This window comes from Pan paniscus, chromosome 9 (assembly GCF_029289425.2).
Source record: "Pan paniscus chromosome 9, NHGRI_mPanPan1-v2.0_pri, whole genome shotgun sequence".
Taxonomy (NCBI): Eukaryota; Metazoa; Chordata; class Mammalia; order Primates; family Hominidae; genus Pan; species Pan paniscus.
The window spans coordinates 12,035,586-12,048,565 of record NC_073258.2 but is presented as its reverse complement, the minus strand read 5'-3'; the positions used below and the strand labels follow the sequence as shown (position 1 = coordinate 12,048,565).

At 47.5% G+C, this 12,980-nt stretch overlaps 1 protein-coding gene across 1 annotated transcript; it reads right to left on the bottom strand.

Moving 5' to 3' along the window:
• Window positions 1-2,128: 2,128 nt before the first annotated feature.
• On the bottom strand, window positions 2,129-2,656 carry LOC100982989 (large ribosomal subunit protein uL23-like). The gene has a single exon (XM_034932133.3). It carries the CDS (start codon window positions 2,646-2,648, stop codon window positions 2,181-2,183), a length of 468 nt encoding a protein of 155 aa, XP_034788024.3. The 5' UTR covers window positions 2,649-2,656; the 3' UTR covers window positions 2,129-2,180.
• Window positions 2,657-12,980: the final 10,324 nt, after the last annotated feature.

Here is a 12,980-nt window from a genome sequence, read left to right as displayed (position 1 = left end):
GAGTGGGAAGGAAAAGCACATAATAACCACGTGGTATGGATCAGAGACAAGAAACATTCTTATTAACAGAAAACTAATTTAGGGAGATTACTAAGAAAGTCAGGTGTGGTCATGCAAAAGATTCTACAAAATACAACTAAATGTCTGAGTCACCAAGATAGGGGCTGGGGGTCAAATAGTCTCTGACAGAGAAAGCTGACCCCCTCCCCGACTCACAGTTTACATCCAGCTGCCTTCAGAATCACAGTCCACTGAGGGCTGAGAACTCCAGAATCTACACATGCCCAGCCCCCATACATACCTTGGTCCCGGAAGATGGGTGGGAGCTAATGAGGCAAAGGGATGTCTAAGGTTTGTTTCTCTCAGCTGGGATGCTCTCAGGTAAGGCATGGTAACAGAAAATCCAGTTCAAACTGGTGTCAATAATAAAGAACATTTGGGAGTCTGAGGTGGGAGGATCACTTAATCCTATGAGATGGAGATCAGCCTGAGAAACCAAGGAAGACCCTGTATCTTGCTTACAAAAACTACAAATTAATAATAATAAAAAAAATTAGCCAGGCGGCCGGGCACAGTGGCTCACGCCTGTAATCCCAGCACTTTGGGAGGCCAAGGCGGGCAGATCACCTGAGGTCAGGAGTTTGGGACCAGCCCGACCTACATGGAGAAACCCCATCTCTACTAAAAATACAAAATAAGCCGGGCGTGGTGGTGCATGCCTGTAATCCCAGCTACTCTGGAGGCTGAGGCAGGAGAATCGCTTCAACCTGGGAGGCAAATGTTGCGATGAGCCTAGATTGCAGCACTGCACCCCAGCCTGGGCAACAAGAGCAAAACTCCGCCTCAAAAAAAAAAAAAAAAAAAAAGAATGGACTCAGACAAGCTGTTTCTCCTTATAGGGGTAGAAATGGCTGCAGTTTTTAAAGATTTTACATCTTTGCACTAGACTTCAATCTCACTTCAAATTACTGGGCTTCAATCTGTTTGGGTCAATGTTTGTCATAGATTCACTCTAAAGCAACCCCTGTGACCAGAGAAAAGTCAACACACAGAGGAGGGTAGAGCTGGCTTGGGCCATTCCCTGACCCAAACACTGGGCCCGGGGATGGGATTTTTCTAACTGATTTAGGACACGCCCCTGAGGCTGGAAGTGAAGCCAGTCCTACCTAAAGAGCTCCTCCATAGAGAACAGTGTGTGAATGGATGGGAGACCGACTACAGAGTCCATGACAAAGACATATCCACCCAGGGGGTCCAGGAGACCACTGTCTACTTCTATTCTGACTTAGGTCTAGTTATCCCTCTCCTCACCAGGGCCAGGCCCTGCAGAGGCTCACCAAATTTCTGTTGGGAACTTGGTGCATACCAGGCTGTAGGCATAGCCTAGGGCCTTGGTCTGCACAGCGTGGAAGCCAAGTCAATCCTGGTCTCTTTTAGTGCCTCTTCAATCAGCCCCATGATGCCCCCAACTCTTCCTATCATCCTAGGCTGACTCCCAAAATGCAAGTGAATCCGACAGTGGGCCTCTCCTACACTCTTGGGATGATGCTGCCCTCTGTGTTTCCGGCTATTACTACAGCGTCCTGAGCCTGTATCACCTGGAACCTTGGTTCATTTACAGATGGGAGCTCCCTCCACTTTCTGCTTTAACTGAAACCTGGCTGAGGACATGGCATGAGTCCTTGCTAACTTCATCAAGATAGCCTCCCTACCATGTGACAAGGAGGAAGGTGGTCCGCATGCCCCGTCCTCACTGCCTCTTTCACATCACCACTGTTTTTGGGCTCCTTTCCTCGGCACTTCCCCTACATTCACTGAGGACTTTGGCTCCTGACTCACAGACTTCCCAGGAGAAATACTGCCATCATCCTGGGTGATTTAGTGTCCCTGTGGATAACACCTTCTATATCTTAATCTTAAAGTCTCTAACCCCCTTGTCTCCAATGACCTTAGCCCTTCTTACTGTTCAGGCCACGCATCCCCTTGATCACACTCTGAGCCTTGTCATCACCTAAAAGTAATACTCTGACAAAATCCGATTATCCAAACATAGGCACCTGTTCTTACAGCTCCCCCTTCCTTATCTCATTACATCTGTGTCCCCTTAAACTTCCATCTTCTTTTTTTTTTTTATGGTGACAAGATATATATATATTTAGAATTAGGCAGCTGGACTCAGTTTAGATGATCCCAATTGTGTTGGCAACATCCAAAGCATCGTAATCAGGAGCCAGTCGAACATATGCCTTCTTCTCTCCATCAGGCCGAATCAGGGTGTTGACCTTGGCCACATCAGTGTCATAGAGCTTCTTCACAGCCTGTTTAATCTGGTGCTTGTTGGCTTTAACAACCACAATGAACACAAGTGTGTTGTTGTCTTCTATCTTCTTCATGGCAGACTCAGTGGTCAGCGGAAACTTGATGATAGCATAGTGGTCAAGCTTGTTTTTCCTGGGAGCGCTCTTCCGAGGATATTCGGGCTGTCTCCGGAGTCGCAGTGTCTTGGGCCGCCAGAAGGTGGGTGACGTGTGGATCTTTTTTTTGTGGCTGTGGACACCTTTCAACACTGCCTTCTTGGCCTTTAAAGCCTTCGCTTTGGCTTCGGCTTTAGGAGGGGCAGGAGCTTCCTTCTTCGCTTTCGGTGCCATCTTGTGAAAAGGCCTTCCATCTTCTTGACATCACGTAGTGCTGAGCAGTGTAGGGAAAGCTCCATTCCCCTGTAGACTGGCGCCAGGGTCTTCAACCCCTTGACATCTGGATTCTCTCTCTATTACACCACTGACGCCACTAATGTTGCCAGGGACTTCCTTGTTGCTAAACTCCAGGGACCTCTTATCTTCCTAGTCCTCTAAGTCCTTATCTTTTTAGTACTCTTCTCTATGTTGACCGCTTCTTCATTCTTGAAATCCTCTTCTCCTGCGGCCATTAAATTGCCGGTCACCCATCATTTTCTTCTAACTCCTCAAATGCGCTTTCTCCTTTTTCTTCACTAATTCCTTTTCTTCCCATTAGCCCCATAAATGTTGCTTTTCCCAGAGCTCTGTCTTGGTTTACTTCTCCTTTCATTTTACAAATTCTTGGATTATCTCACTCATACCCAGGGTTTCAACAACCACGCAAATGCCAATGATGTCCAAACCTAAATTTGGGGCCTTGATTGCTCATTGGGTATTGCCACTAGCATGCCCTGCAGGGGCCTTAATTTCAGCATGTCCCAAATTGAACTTTCTATTCTCTACCCTAAACTCTGTGGGACATGACAGAATGTATGGCCGGGCACAGTGGCTCATGCCTATAACGCCAGCACTTTGGGAGGCTGAGGCGGGTGGATCACTTGAGGTCAGGAGTTCAAGACCAGCCTAGCCAACAAGGTTGAAACCCCGTCTCTACTAAAAATACAAAAATTAGCTGGGCGACATGCACCCATAATCCCAGCTACTCAGGAGGCTGAGGCAGGAGAATCGCTTGAACCCGGGAGGTGGAGGTTGCAGTGAGCTGAGATGGTGCCACTGCACTCCAGCCTGGGTGAGAGCAAAACTCAATCTAAAACAAACAAACAAACAAACAAACAAACAAGACCAACAGATGTCACCTGCCTCCGGACAGAAAAGGAAATTTGAATAGTACTCATCATTACTAATTTAAGATGTATTAAAATGTCCCAAATATCTCTTTTATTCAGCAAGTTGATGAATATAAAAATATTTATAATCTTATTTTCTCCTTCAAGTCCTGAGTGGCTCAACTGTGAATTCTCCTCCCACAGATGATTTCAGGAGGACATGCTGTGCCTTGGCCATTGGCCCACCTTGTATTGGCCATAGACACGAATCATGGAGTAGACAGCAATTGTCTTGTAAGTGGGTGCAGTGTATTTGTTTGCATGTTTAGAAATGTATTTTGCTTTGATGCAGATATTAAGCATACTATAAGAAGAGGCTGGCCAGGTGCAGTGGCTCACACCTGTAATCCCAGCACTTTGGGAGGCCAAGGCAGGTAAATCACATGAGGTCAGGAGTTCCAGACCAGCCTGGACAACATGGTGAAACCCTGTCTCTACTAAAAATACAAAAACTAGCTGGGCATGGTGGTGGGCGCCTGTAATCCCAGCTACTCAGGAGGCTAAGGCAGGAGAATCGCTTGAACCTGGCAGGCAGAAGTTGCAGTGAGCTGAGATCGTGCCACTGCACTCCAGCCTGGGTGACAGAGCGAGACTCTGTCTCAAAAATAAATAAATAAATAAATAAATAAATAAAATTAAAGAATTAGCCAGGTGTGGTGGCAGGTGCCTGTAATCCCAGCTACTCCGCGGGCTGAGGCACGAGAATCACTTGAACCTGGGAGGCGGAGGTTGCAGTGAGCTAAGATCGCGCCACTAAACTCCAGCCTGGGTGACAGAGCCAGACTCCATCTCAACCACAAAAAAAAAAAAAAGAAAAAGAAAAAGAAAAAAAAAAGAGAGGCTGAGTCATGTGTAAAGCTGAAAACAGATATGAGACCCAGCATGTCCTCTAAAGACACTCCAGGAGGGTCTTATATCACCTTTTGAACTGTGGGCTCTTACCAGGCAGTTCCAGGTCTTATGTAAATGGACTGAGAATTTTCTAGAAAGTGAGACACCAGCTCTGGTAATGGAGCTTCCAAAACTGGCTAGGGGAAAAGCAGTCCCTATTGACACAGCGCCTCCTGGGTGCCACTGTGATTGAGGGATGCAAGGTAATCTGAGGTCTCAGGATGAACAAAGTTTTGGATAACATTAATTTAACCTACTCAGTTTGTCATCTGTTTTCTTGGTGTGTGGTGCAAGAAACAAAAACCTAACCAACTACTTTAAGAAGGAAAAGCGGGGGTTGAAGCTGGTTGGAAGGATAATTGAGTGTTTCAAGTAGCAACTAAACCAGAAGAATAAAAGGGAAACTCTGATTTGGGGCCTTGGTCAGATATGAACGGAACCAAGGACTCAGTTCTCTGGTTTCCTCTGCATGCTGCCTTCAGCTTTCCCCACCATTGCCTGAACTCCTCAGTGTGACTGAGTGCCATTAGCTCCCTGGCCTCATTCACATCCCACCTGCCACTGGCAGAGAGGGACTGGTCTATTCTCACTCTGCTCTGCGAAGGGACTCTGGCCTGGCTTGGCTCAGAGGGAGACCCCCAAACTATTGGTGGTTGGGCTGTGAAGAGATCTGATGAGACCTCTTGATTCAAGTCTGCCACCGGACCAATTAGCTATATGCCATGGGGACAGCGTCATATAGTACAGACCTGGTCATTGGGCACTCACCCTATGTAACAAGGACAATTTCCAGGGTAGAAGGATGTGTAAGAATATTAGAATTTGGGGCCGGGCACGGTGGCTCACGCCTGTAATCCCAGCACTTTAGGAGACGGAGGCGGGTGGATCATCTGAGGTCAGGAGTTCAAGACCAGCCTGGCCAACATAGTGAAACCCCGTCTCTACTAAAAAGTACAAAAAATTAGCTGGGCGTGGTGGCAGGCGCCTATAATCCCAGCTACTCAGGAAGCTGAGGCAGGAGATTCGCTTGAACCCGGGAGACGGAGGTTGCAGTGAGCTAAGATCGCGCCATTGCACTCCAGGGCAACAAGAGCGAAACTCTGTCTCAAAATAAAAAAAAAAAGAAAAGAAAAGAAAAGAAAAAGAATATTAGAATTTGGACTGCAATTAGAATATTAGAATTAGAATATGGGCAGCCACCCTAGTGGGGATTACTACATCATTGCTAAGTAATTTTTTTTTTCTTTTTTTCTTGAGACAGAATCTCACTCTATCACCCAGGCTGGAGTGCAGTGGCACGATGTTGGCTCACTGCAACCTTCACCTCCTGGATTCAAGCGATACTCCTGCCTCAGCCTTCCGAGTAGCTGGGATTGCAGGAATACGCCACCACATCCGGCTAATTTCTGTATTTTTAGTAGAAATGGGGTTTCGCCATGTTTTCCAGGCTGGTCTCAAACTCCTACACTCAAGCCATCTCCCTGCCTTGGCCTCCCAAAGTGCTGGGATTACAGGGGTGAGCCATCATGCCCAGCCGCTAAGTGTTTTTCAATTCTTTCCCACAACACAGTCAAATAGCCTTAGCACGTTGCCCATGATAATGAGGTCATGTGCCAAAACACGTAAGAACATGGCTGAGACCTCTCTCCTTGCTCTGTCAGTCCCTCAGGCCCCTGGGCTGTCCTCCGTCTCCTGGCTTCCAAGGCCTCAGCCCCTCTCCCAGGCTGCTTGCAAAAGTGTCTACCCAAACCCTCCCTCTGTGTTCGCTCCCTCTGAGTTGATCTCTTTTCTTATTATGCCCAAAGGGAGAGCCTTGAAGTCTTCTGGAAGGGAAACATCTACAGATGTAAATCTGCACGTGCTCCGTAAGAAGACTGGAGGTTGAGGAAGGGTTTCCTTCTAAGATCTGGTGCAGCCGGGAGTGGTGGCTCACGCCTGTAATCCCAGCATTTTGGGAGGCCAAGGCAGGCGGATCTCTTGAGCCCAGGAGTTCAAGATCAGCCTGGCCAATATGGCAAAACCTCATCTCTACAAAAATACTAAAATTATCCGGGCACAGTAACTCCGGTAATCCCAGCCATTCAGGAGGCTGAGGCAGGAGAATCGCTTGAACCCAGGAGGCGGAGGTTGCAGTGAGTCAAGACCGCACCACTGCACTCCAGCCTGGGTGACCAGAGTAAAACCCTGTCTCGAAAAAAAACAACCAAAAACCAAAAAACAAGCAAACAAACAAAAAAACCTGGTGCAGAAGAATAGGTGAGGGGAAGGGGCATTTGTGTTGCAGACTCCCCACATGGGTCTGGGTCCCTCCCCGGGTGAGGGTATTTTCTGCCCCCCTAGATGTGTGAGCCAATGTGTGTGTGTGTGCGCGTGTGTGTATGTGGTCATGCATGAGCCTGAGTGACAGACCAACTGCATGCAACTGACAAGTGGGCAGCTGAGAGTGGGCAGTGATTGTCCCAGGCCCTTCCCACTCACTCCAGGTGCAAGCCGGGATCCAAGCCTTCTGCCTCTGGCTTGCAATTGAATTTGACATCTGCACTGGCCCTTGCTGCTCCCTAACGTTTGAGCTCTTATTCACCTTCTGGCCACTTTGGTTAGCATCTCCTCCTCTAGTTTCAGCTTTCACATTAAACCGCAAACCCAGCCTGTGGGAAAGTCCTCCAGTCAACCTCACACCAGCAACACTCTTGGGGCTCAGCAGGAAATATGCATACTACTTCCTGTCGGGGAGGGAGCTAGATTCTTCCTGGTGCTGTCTGGGCACCAAAGAGTAAGAAAGATAGAGAAGCAGCTGCTCTGCCAAAGGGAAAGAAATGCTCAGCTCCGAAGTACAGCTCTGCCCTCCACCACCAGCCTCCAGCTCTGTCTCTGCTGGGGCCACTCAGCATTCGGGAACCAAGAGATAGGAAGGGACCCAAGGGGACCTGTGGGTGGTAATGCTCAAGACTCAGGCACAAGGGCCTGGGCACAGAGGAGGCCGCACCGGGAACACTGGAGACGGGGGATGGTGCAGGGGACATGAGGGACAGTGCCTAGATCAAGCCTGCTGAAGGAGCAGACGGCAGAGCTGGTGTTGCAGCAAGAGCAGCTGCTCTGGGCCCTTGCCAGAAGAAGATGGGGCTCCAAAGAGGACAACATTGCAATGGTGACACAAGTCCTTCTCTTCTTTTCTTCCCAGGGTTGTTGTGACTCATTCCTTGATGGAAAAAGCCTAAGCTCTCTTATATACATTCCTTTCATTTGCTCATTCATCAATATTTTCAGCTTTGGTCTGAACAAGAATAAACAGAAATTCATATTTTTCAGAAGTTTGCTTATTTCAGAATTGAAACCCAGCAATGGAAAACATGAATCTGGCAGTGAAACTGGCTTCACTGGCAGTGAAACACACTATGCTCTTGCCACCCTAATAACCTGCACAGCTGCATTCCTCTGGGCCTTGTTCATGATGATGGATCCCGCTACCTAGGAAACCCTTCTGCCTCATCCACTTAGCAAACTCTTACCCATCTTTCAAGCCCTAGATGAGGTGTCGCCTCTCCTGCGAACAGCAATACCCAGCTCTTTATCCCGTGGATTCATTGCTTACCATTTGGTCCCCATAGTGACCTATGCTTGCCACAAAAGAACATTATTTTATTGTATATGGTTAGTTGTTTCTGCCTAATACCTCCACTAAACTGTGTACAATGGAGAAGGAGGAAGGATTATCTTGTTTGTATTTGTATCTGTGTCTAGCACTAGCTAGTAACTGCTCAGCATTCAGGTACCAGGAGAAAGAAGGGGACCTGGGGTTGACATTGCTCAAGACTCAGGCACAGAGGCCTGGGCACAGAGGAGACAGCACCAGAACACTGGGAGCAGGAGGATGGCGCAGGAGACATGAGGGTGCAAGGACTAGCACAGTGCAAGTCCTGAAAGTAAATGTTGCTGCACATGGTGGCTCACACCTGCAATCCCAGCACTTTGGGAGGCCAAGGTGGGCAGATGGCTTGAGCTCAGGACTTTGACACCAGCCTAGACAACAATCCCGTTTCTACAAACAAACAAAAATTAGCTAAGCATGGTGACAGAAGCCTGTAGTCCCAGCTACTTGGGAGGATGAGGTGTGAAGATGGCTTGAGCCTGAGAGATTGAGACTGCAGTGAGCCAAGATCGTGCCACTGCACTCTAGCCTGGGCAACAGAGTGAGACTCTGTCTCAAAAAATAAAAATAAAAAATTTTTTAAAATGTTGATTGAAAAAAATGAACCAAAAAATTGAATCAGCAAAGTAAACGTAAGTGCCATTTCCCTGTATGCTCTGGTCCCTTCAGTGTCGAAGCCAGGAATCTAATTGGGAAGCATGTGGTGGAGCCAGGTCCTCTGTCTTCCCCAGCTTCAGTATTTTGCTCCATCTTTTAACGAGGAAGCTTAAGGCTGCGTGTGGTGGCTCATGCCTGTAATCCCAGCACTTTGGGAGGCCGAGGCAGGAGGATTGTTTGAGCCTAGGAGTGTGAGGCCAGCCAGGGCAACACAGCAAGACCCCATCTCTACAAAAAATTTTAAAATTAGCTAGACATAGTGGTGCATGCCTGTAGTCCTAGCTACTCTGGAGGCTGAGGCAGGAGGATAGCTTGAGCCTAGGAGTTCGAGGCTACAGTGAGCCGTGATTGTGCCACTGCACTCCAGTCTGAGTGACAGAGTGAGGCCCTATCTCCAAATAATAATAATAATAATAAAGACTGAGGAGCCTTGAAATACAACTTTTTCCCAATTTCAAATACAAATTTAAGACTCCTTATGGGTTTTTTTTTTAGATGGAGTCTCACTTTGTCACCCAGGCTGGAGTGCAGTGGTGTGATCTCGGCTCACTGCAACCTCCACCTCCTGGGTTCAAGTGATTCTCCTGCCTTTGCCTCCTGAGTAGCTGGGATTACAGGCATGCACCATCATGCCCAGCTAATTTTTGCATTTTTAGTAGAGATGGGGTTTCACCACGCTGGTCAGGCTGGTCTCGAACTCCCGACCTCGTGATCCACCCACCTTGGCCTCCCGAAGTGCTGGGATTACAGGCATGAGCCACCGTGCCTGGCCTGCCTCATGAGTTTTTATCTCCATTTTCACTCCCCAAGAATGGGTTGTTCGATACTCGTAGCAATAGTGTGTGACAAACAGGAAAAAAAACTGCACATTTTATTGTCCAAATCACCTGGCTGCACAGGTCTCTTTAATTGTTAATGGAACTATGGGATGTCTAATCCTGTTCAACGGAAGTCAAGGTCTAGCAGTAAAATTCTTTCTGGAACTGCTGTGCCTGGTGCTTTGCACCAAGTAAGCCACTAGAAAATTAATGCTATAAGTACATATAACAAGGAAAGTGAGGCAGGCCAGGAAGAGATGCTGCAGGGTCTGCTGCTATCACATGCCATTCTTGACACAGCAGAAACCTCAACCAAGGAATGAACCTGGAGACCCTCAGATCTTTGCAATCCTCAGTCATGCTGTTAGGGAAGGAGAATCAGAGTGACATCACTTTAAAATCAATTCCATCTTTTTTTTTTTTTTTTTTTTGAGACAGAGTCTCACTCTGTCACCCAGAGTACAGTGGCACAATCTGGAGTGCAGTGGCACGATCTCAGCTCACTGCAACCTCCGCCTCCCGGGTTCAAGCGATTCTCCTGCCTCCTGAGTAGCTGGGATTACAGGCGTATGCCACCATGCCTGGCTACTTTTTGTAGTTTTAGTAGCAATGAGGTTTCACCATGTTGGCCAGTCTGGTCTTGAACCCCTGACCTCAGGTGATCCACCCACCTTGACCTTCCAAAATGCTGGGATTACAGGCGTGAGCCACCGTGCCTGGCCTAAACTCCATCTTAAAACTAGCCAAGGCACATTCCTTGCCACTCATGACCCATGATCATAAGCTGTTTACAGTTGAGGAAACAGCTTAAAGATACCTGCAACGACATACTCCTACAACAACTAGAAGTCCAGATGTCTCAATACCCATAACAATATATGCTTTCAAGATAATTATAATGGGCAGATGCAGTGGCTCATGCCTGTATTCCCAGCATTTTGGGAGGCCAAGGCGGGAGCATTCCTTGAGCCCAAGAGTTTGAGACTAGCCTGGGCAACATAGCGAGACCCCATCTCTACAAAAGTAAACAAAAATTAGCCAGGCATGGTGGTGTGCACCTGTGGTCCCAGCTACTCAGGAGGCTGAGGTGGGAGGATCACTTGAGCCTGGGAGGTGAAGGTTGCAGCGAGCTGAGATTGTGCCACTGCATTCCAGCTGGGTGAGAGAATGAGACCCTGTCCCAAAAAAAAAACCCAAAATATAATTATAGTTATACTTTGAGGTACTTACACACTAGAATGTCAAGGATAGCTTTCTTTAAATCAACAGAATAATAAATTTTGTGATGCTGCAACCTACTCTCATGTAGACACATCTTAGCCTAGCTTTTATGTAGATAAGACCTCTACATAAGAAAAACTTAAAGATGAGGTGTTCCTCCTCTTGCCTTCTGAGGATGTTCTAGTCTGTAACAGTAGCTTTCTTTTTCTTTTGAGATGGAGTCTCGCTCTGTCACCAGGCTGGAGTGCAGTGGCACAATCTCAGCTCACTTCAACCTCCGCCTCCTGGGTCCAACCAATTCTCCTGTCTCAGCCTCCCAAGTAGCTGGGACTATAGGTGCATGCCACCACGCCCGGCTAATTTTTGTATTTTTTAGTAGAAACAGGGTTTCACCATATTGGTCAGGCTGGTCTCGAACTCCTGACCTCAGATGATCCACCTGCCTCAGCCTCCCAAAGTGCTGGGATTACAGGCATGAGCCACCACCGCTCCCAGCCGACAGTAGCTTTCAATAAACTATCTCTTCTCACTGCACTCTGTGACTCAGTTTGAATTCCTTCCTACACAAGATCTAAGAACCCTCTCTTGGGGTCTGGATCAAGACCCATTTTTCTGGCAACAATACAGTATCTAGATGATTTAACTCACGGCTACAAGTTTAGAAAAATATGTTGCATTAGGCAAGCTCTTTTCATTTCAAGCAACTGACTCACCTTAAAATAGCTTAAGCCAAAAGAGGAATATGTATAGGCTCACGGAACCCAACCAAGATTGGCTTCAGGGACTCACATGTTCTCAGATCTCGCCCTCCTCATTTCTCAATTCTGCTTCTGTGTTGGTTCATTCACTTCACCTGCAAATCGGCTTTTGCTATGCAGCTTGGCCTCCTTATCTTTGCCAGCAACTGGAGCATCTGCAAGGTTCCAGGAGAAACTCCATTTGGTCCAGCCCAGATCATACAGGTGCCCCTGTATTCAAGGGAGTGGTGCCCATTATTAGAAATTTGTGGGGGGAGTAGAGGATGATTATTGGACAAATCTTTGCAAGCCAGGTGACTTGCTCAATTTCTATCGACTGCATATGTTAATAACTTTTTGTTTGTTTGTTTGTTTGTGTCTGTGTGTGTGTGAGACAGGGTATTGCTCTGACATCCAGGCTGGAGTGCAGATCTTGGCTCACTGCAACTGCTGCCTCCTGGGCTCAGGTGATCCTCCCAACCTCAGCCTCCCAAGTAGCTGAGACTACAGGTGCATGCCATCACGCCTGGCTAATTTTTGTATTTTTAGTAGAGATGGGGGTTTCACTATGTTGCCCAAGCTAGTCTTGAACTCTTGAGCTCAAGTTTTTTTTTGAGATGGAGTTTCGCTCTTATTGTCCAGGCTGGAGTGCAATGGCATCATCTCAGCTCACTGCAACCTCCACCTCCAGGGTTCAAGCGATTCTCCTGCCTCAGTCTCCACAGTAGCTGGGATTACAGGCATGCACCACCATGCCCAGCTAATTTTGTATTTTGAGTAGAGACGGGGGTTTCTCCATGTTGGTCAGGCTGGTCTCAAACTCCCGACCTCAGGTGATCCACTCACCTTGGCCTCCCAAAGTGCTGGGATTACAGGCGTAAGCCACGGCGCCCGGCCCCGGCCTCAAATATTTTTTAAAAGGAAAAAGGAGTGGGAAAGCTTCAGTAATCCCACCAGTCACATAAATGACAGCTGTTGTTGGCCTTCATTCTTTTAATGCTTTAACAACAATCCCATGTGTACAATTTTGTTTGCTGGGTTTTTTTCTTACTTTATTATAACACATAAATTTCTCTAATCATAAAAACTTCTTGAAACGCTGCTTTAAATATCTATATAGTATACTCTAAAGACTCACCCAGGCTGGAGTGCAGTGGCACATTCTCAGCTCACCGAAACCTACAGCTCCCAGGTTCAGGTGATTCTTCTGTCTCAGCCTCCCAAGTAGCTGGAATTACAGCACCTGCCACCACACCTGGCTAATTTTTGTATTTTTACTAGAGGCGGGATTTCACCATGTTGGCCAGGCTGGCCTTGAACTCCTGACCTCAAATGATCCACCCATCTCGGCCTCTCAAAGTGCTGGGATTACAGGCGTGAGCCAC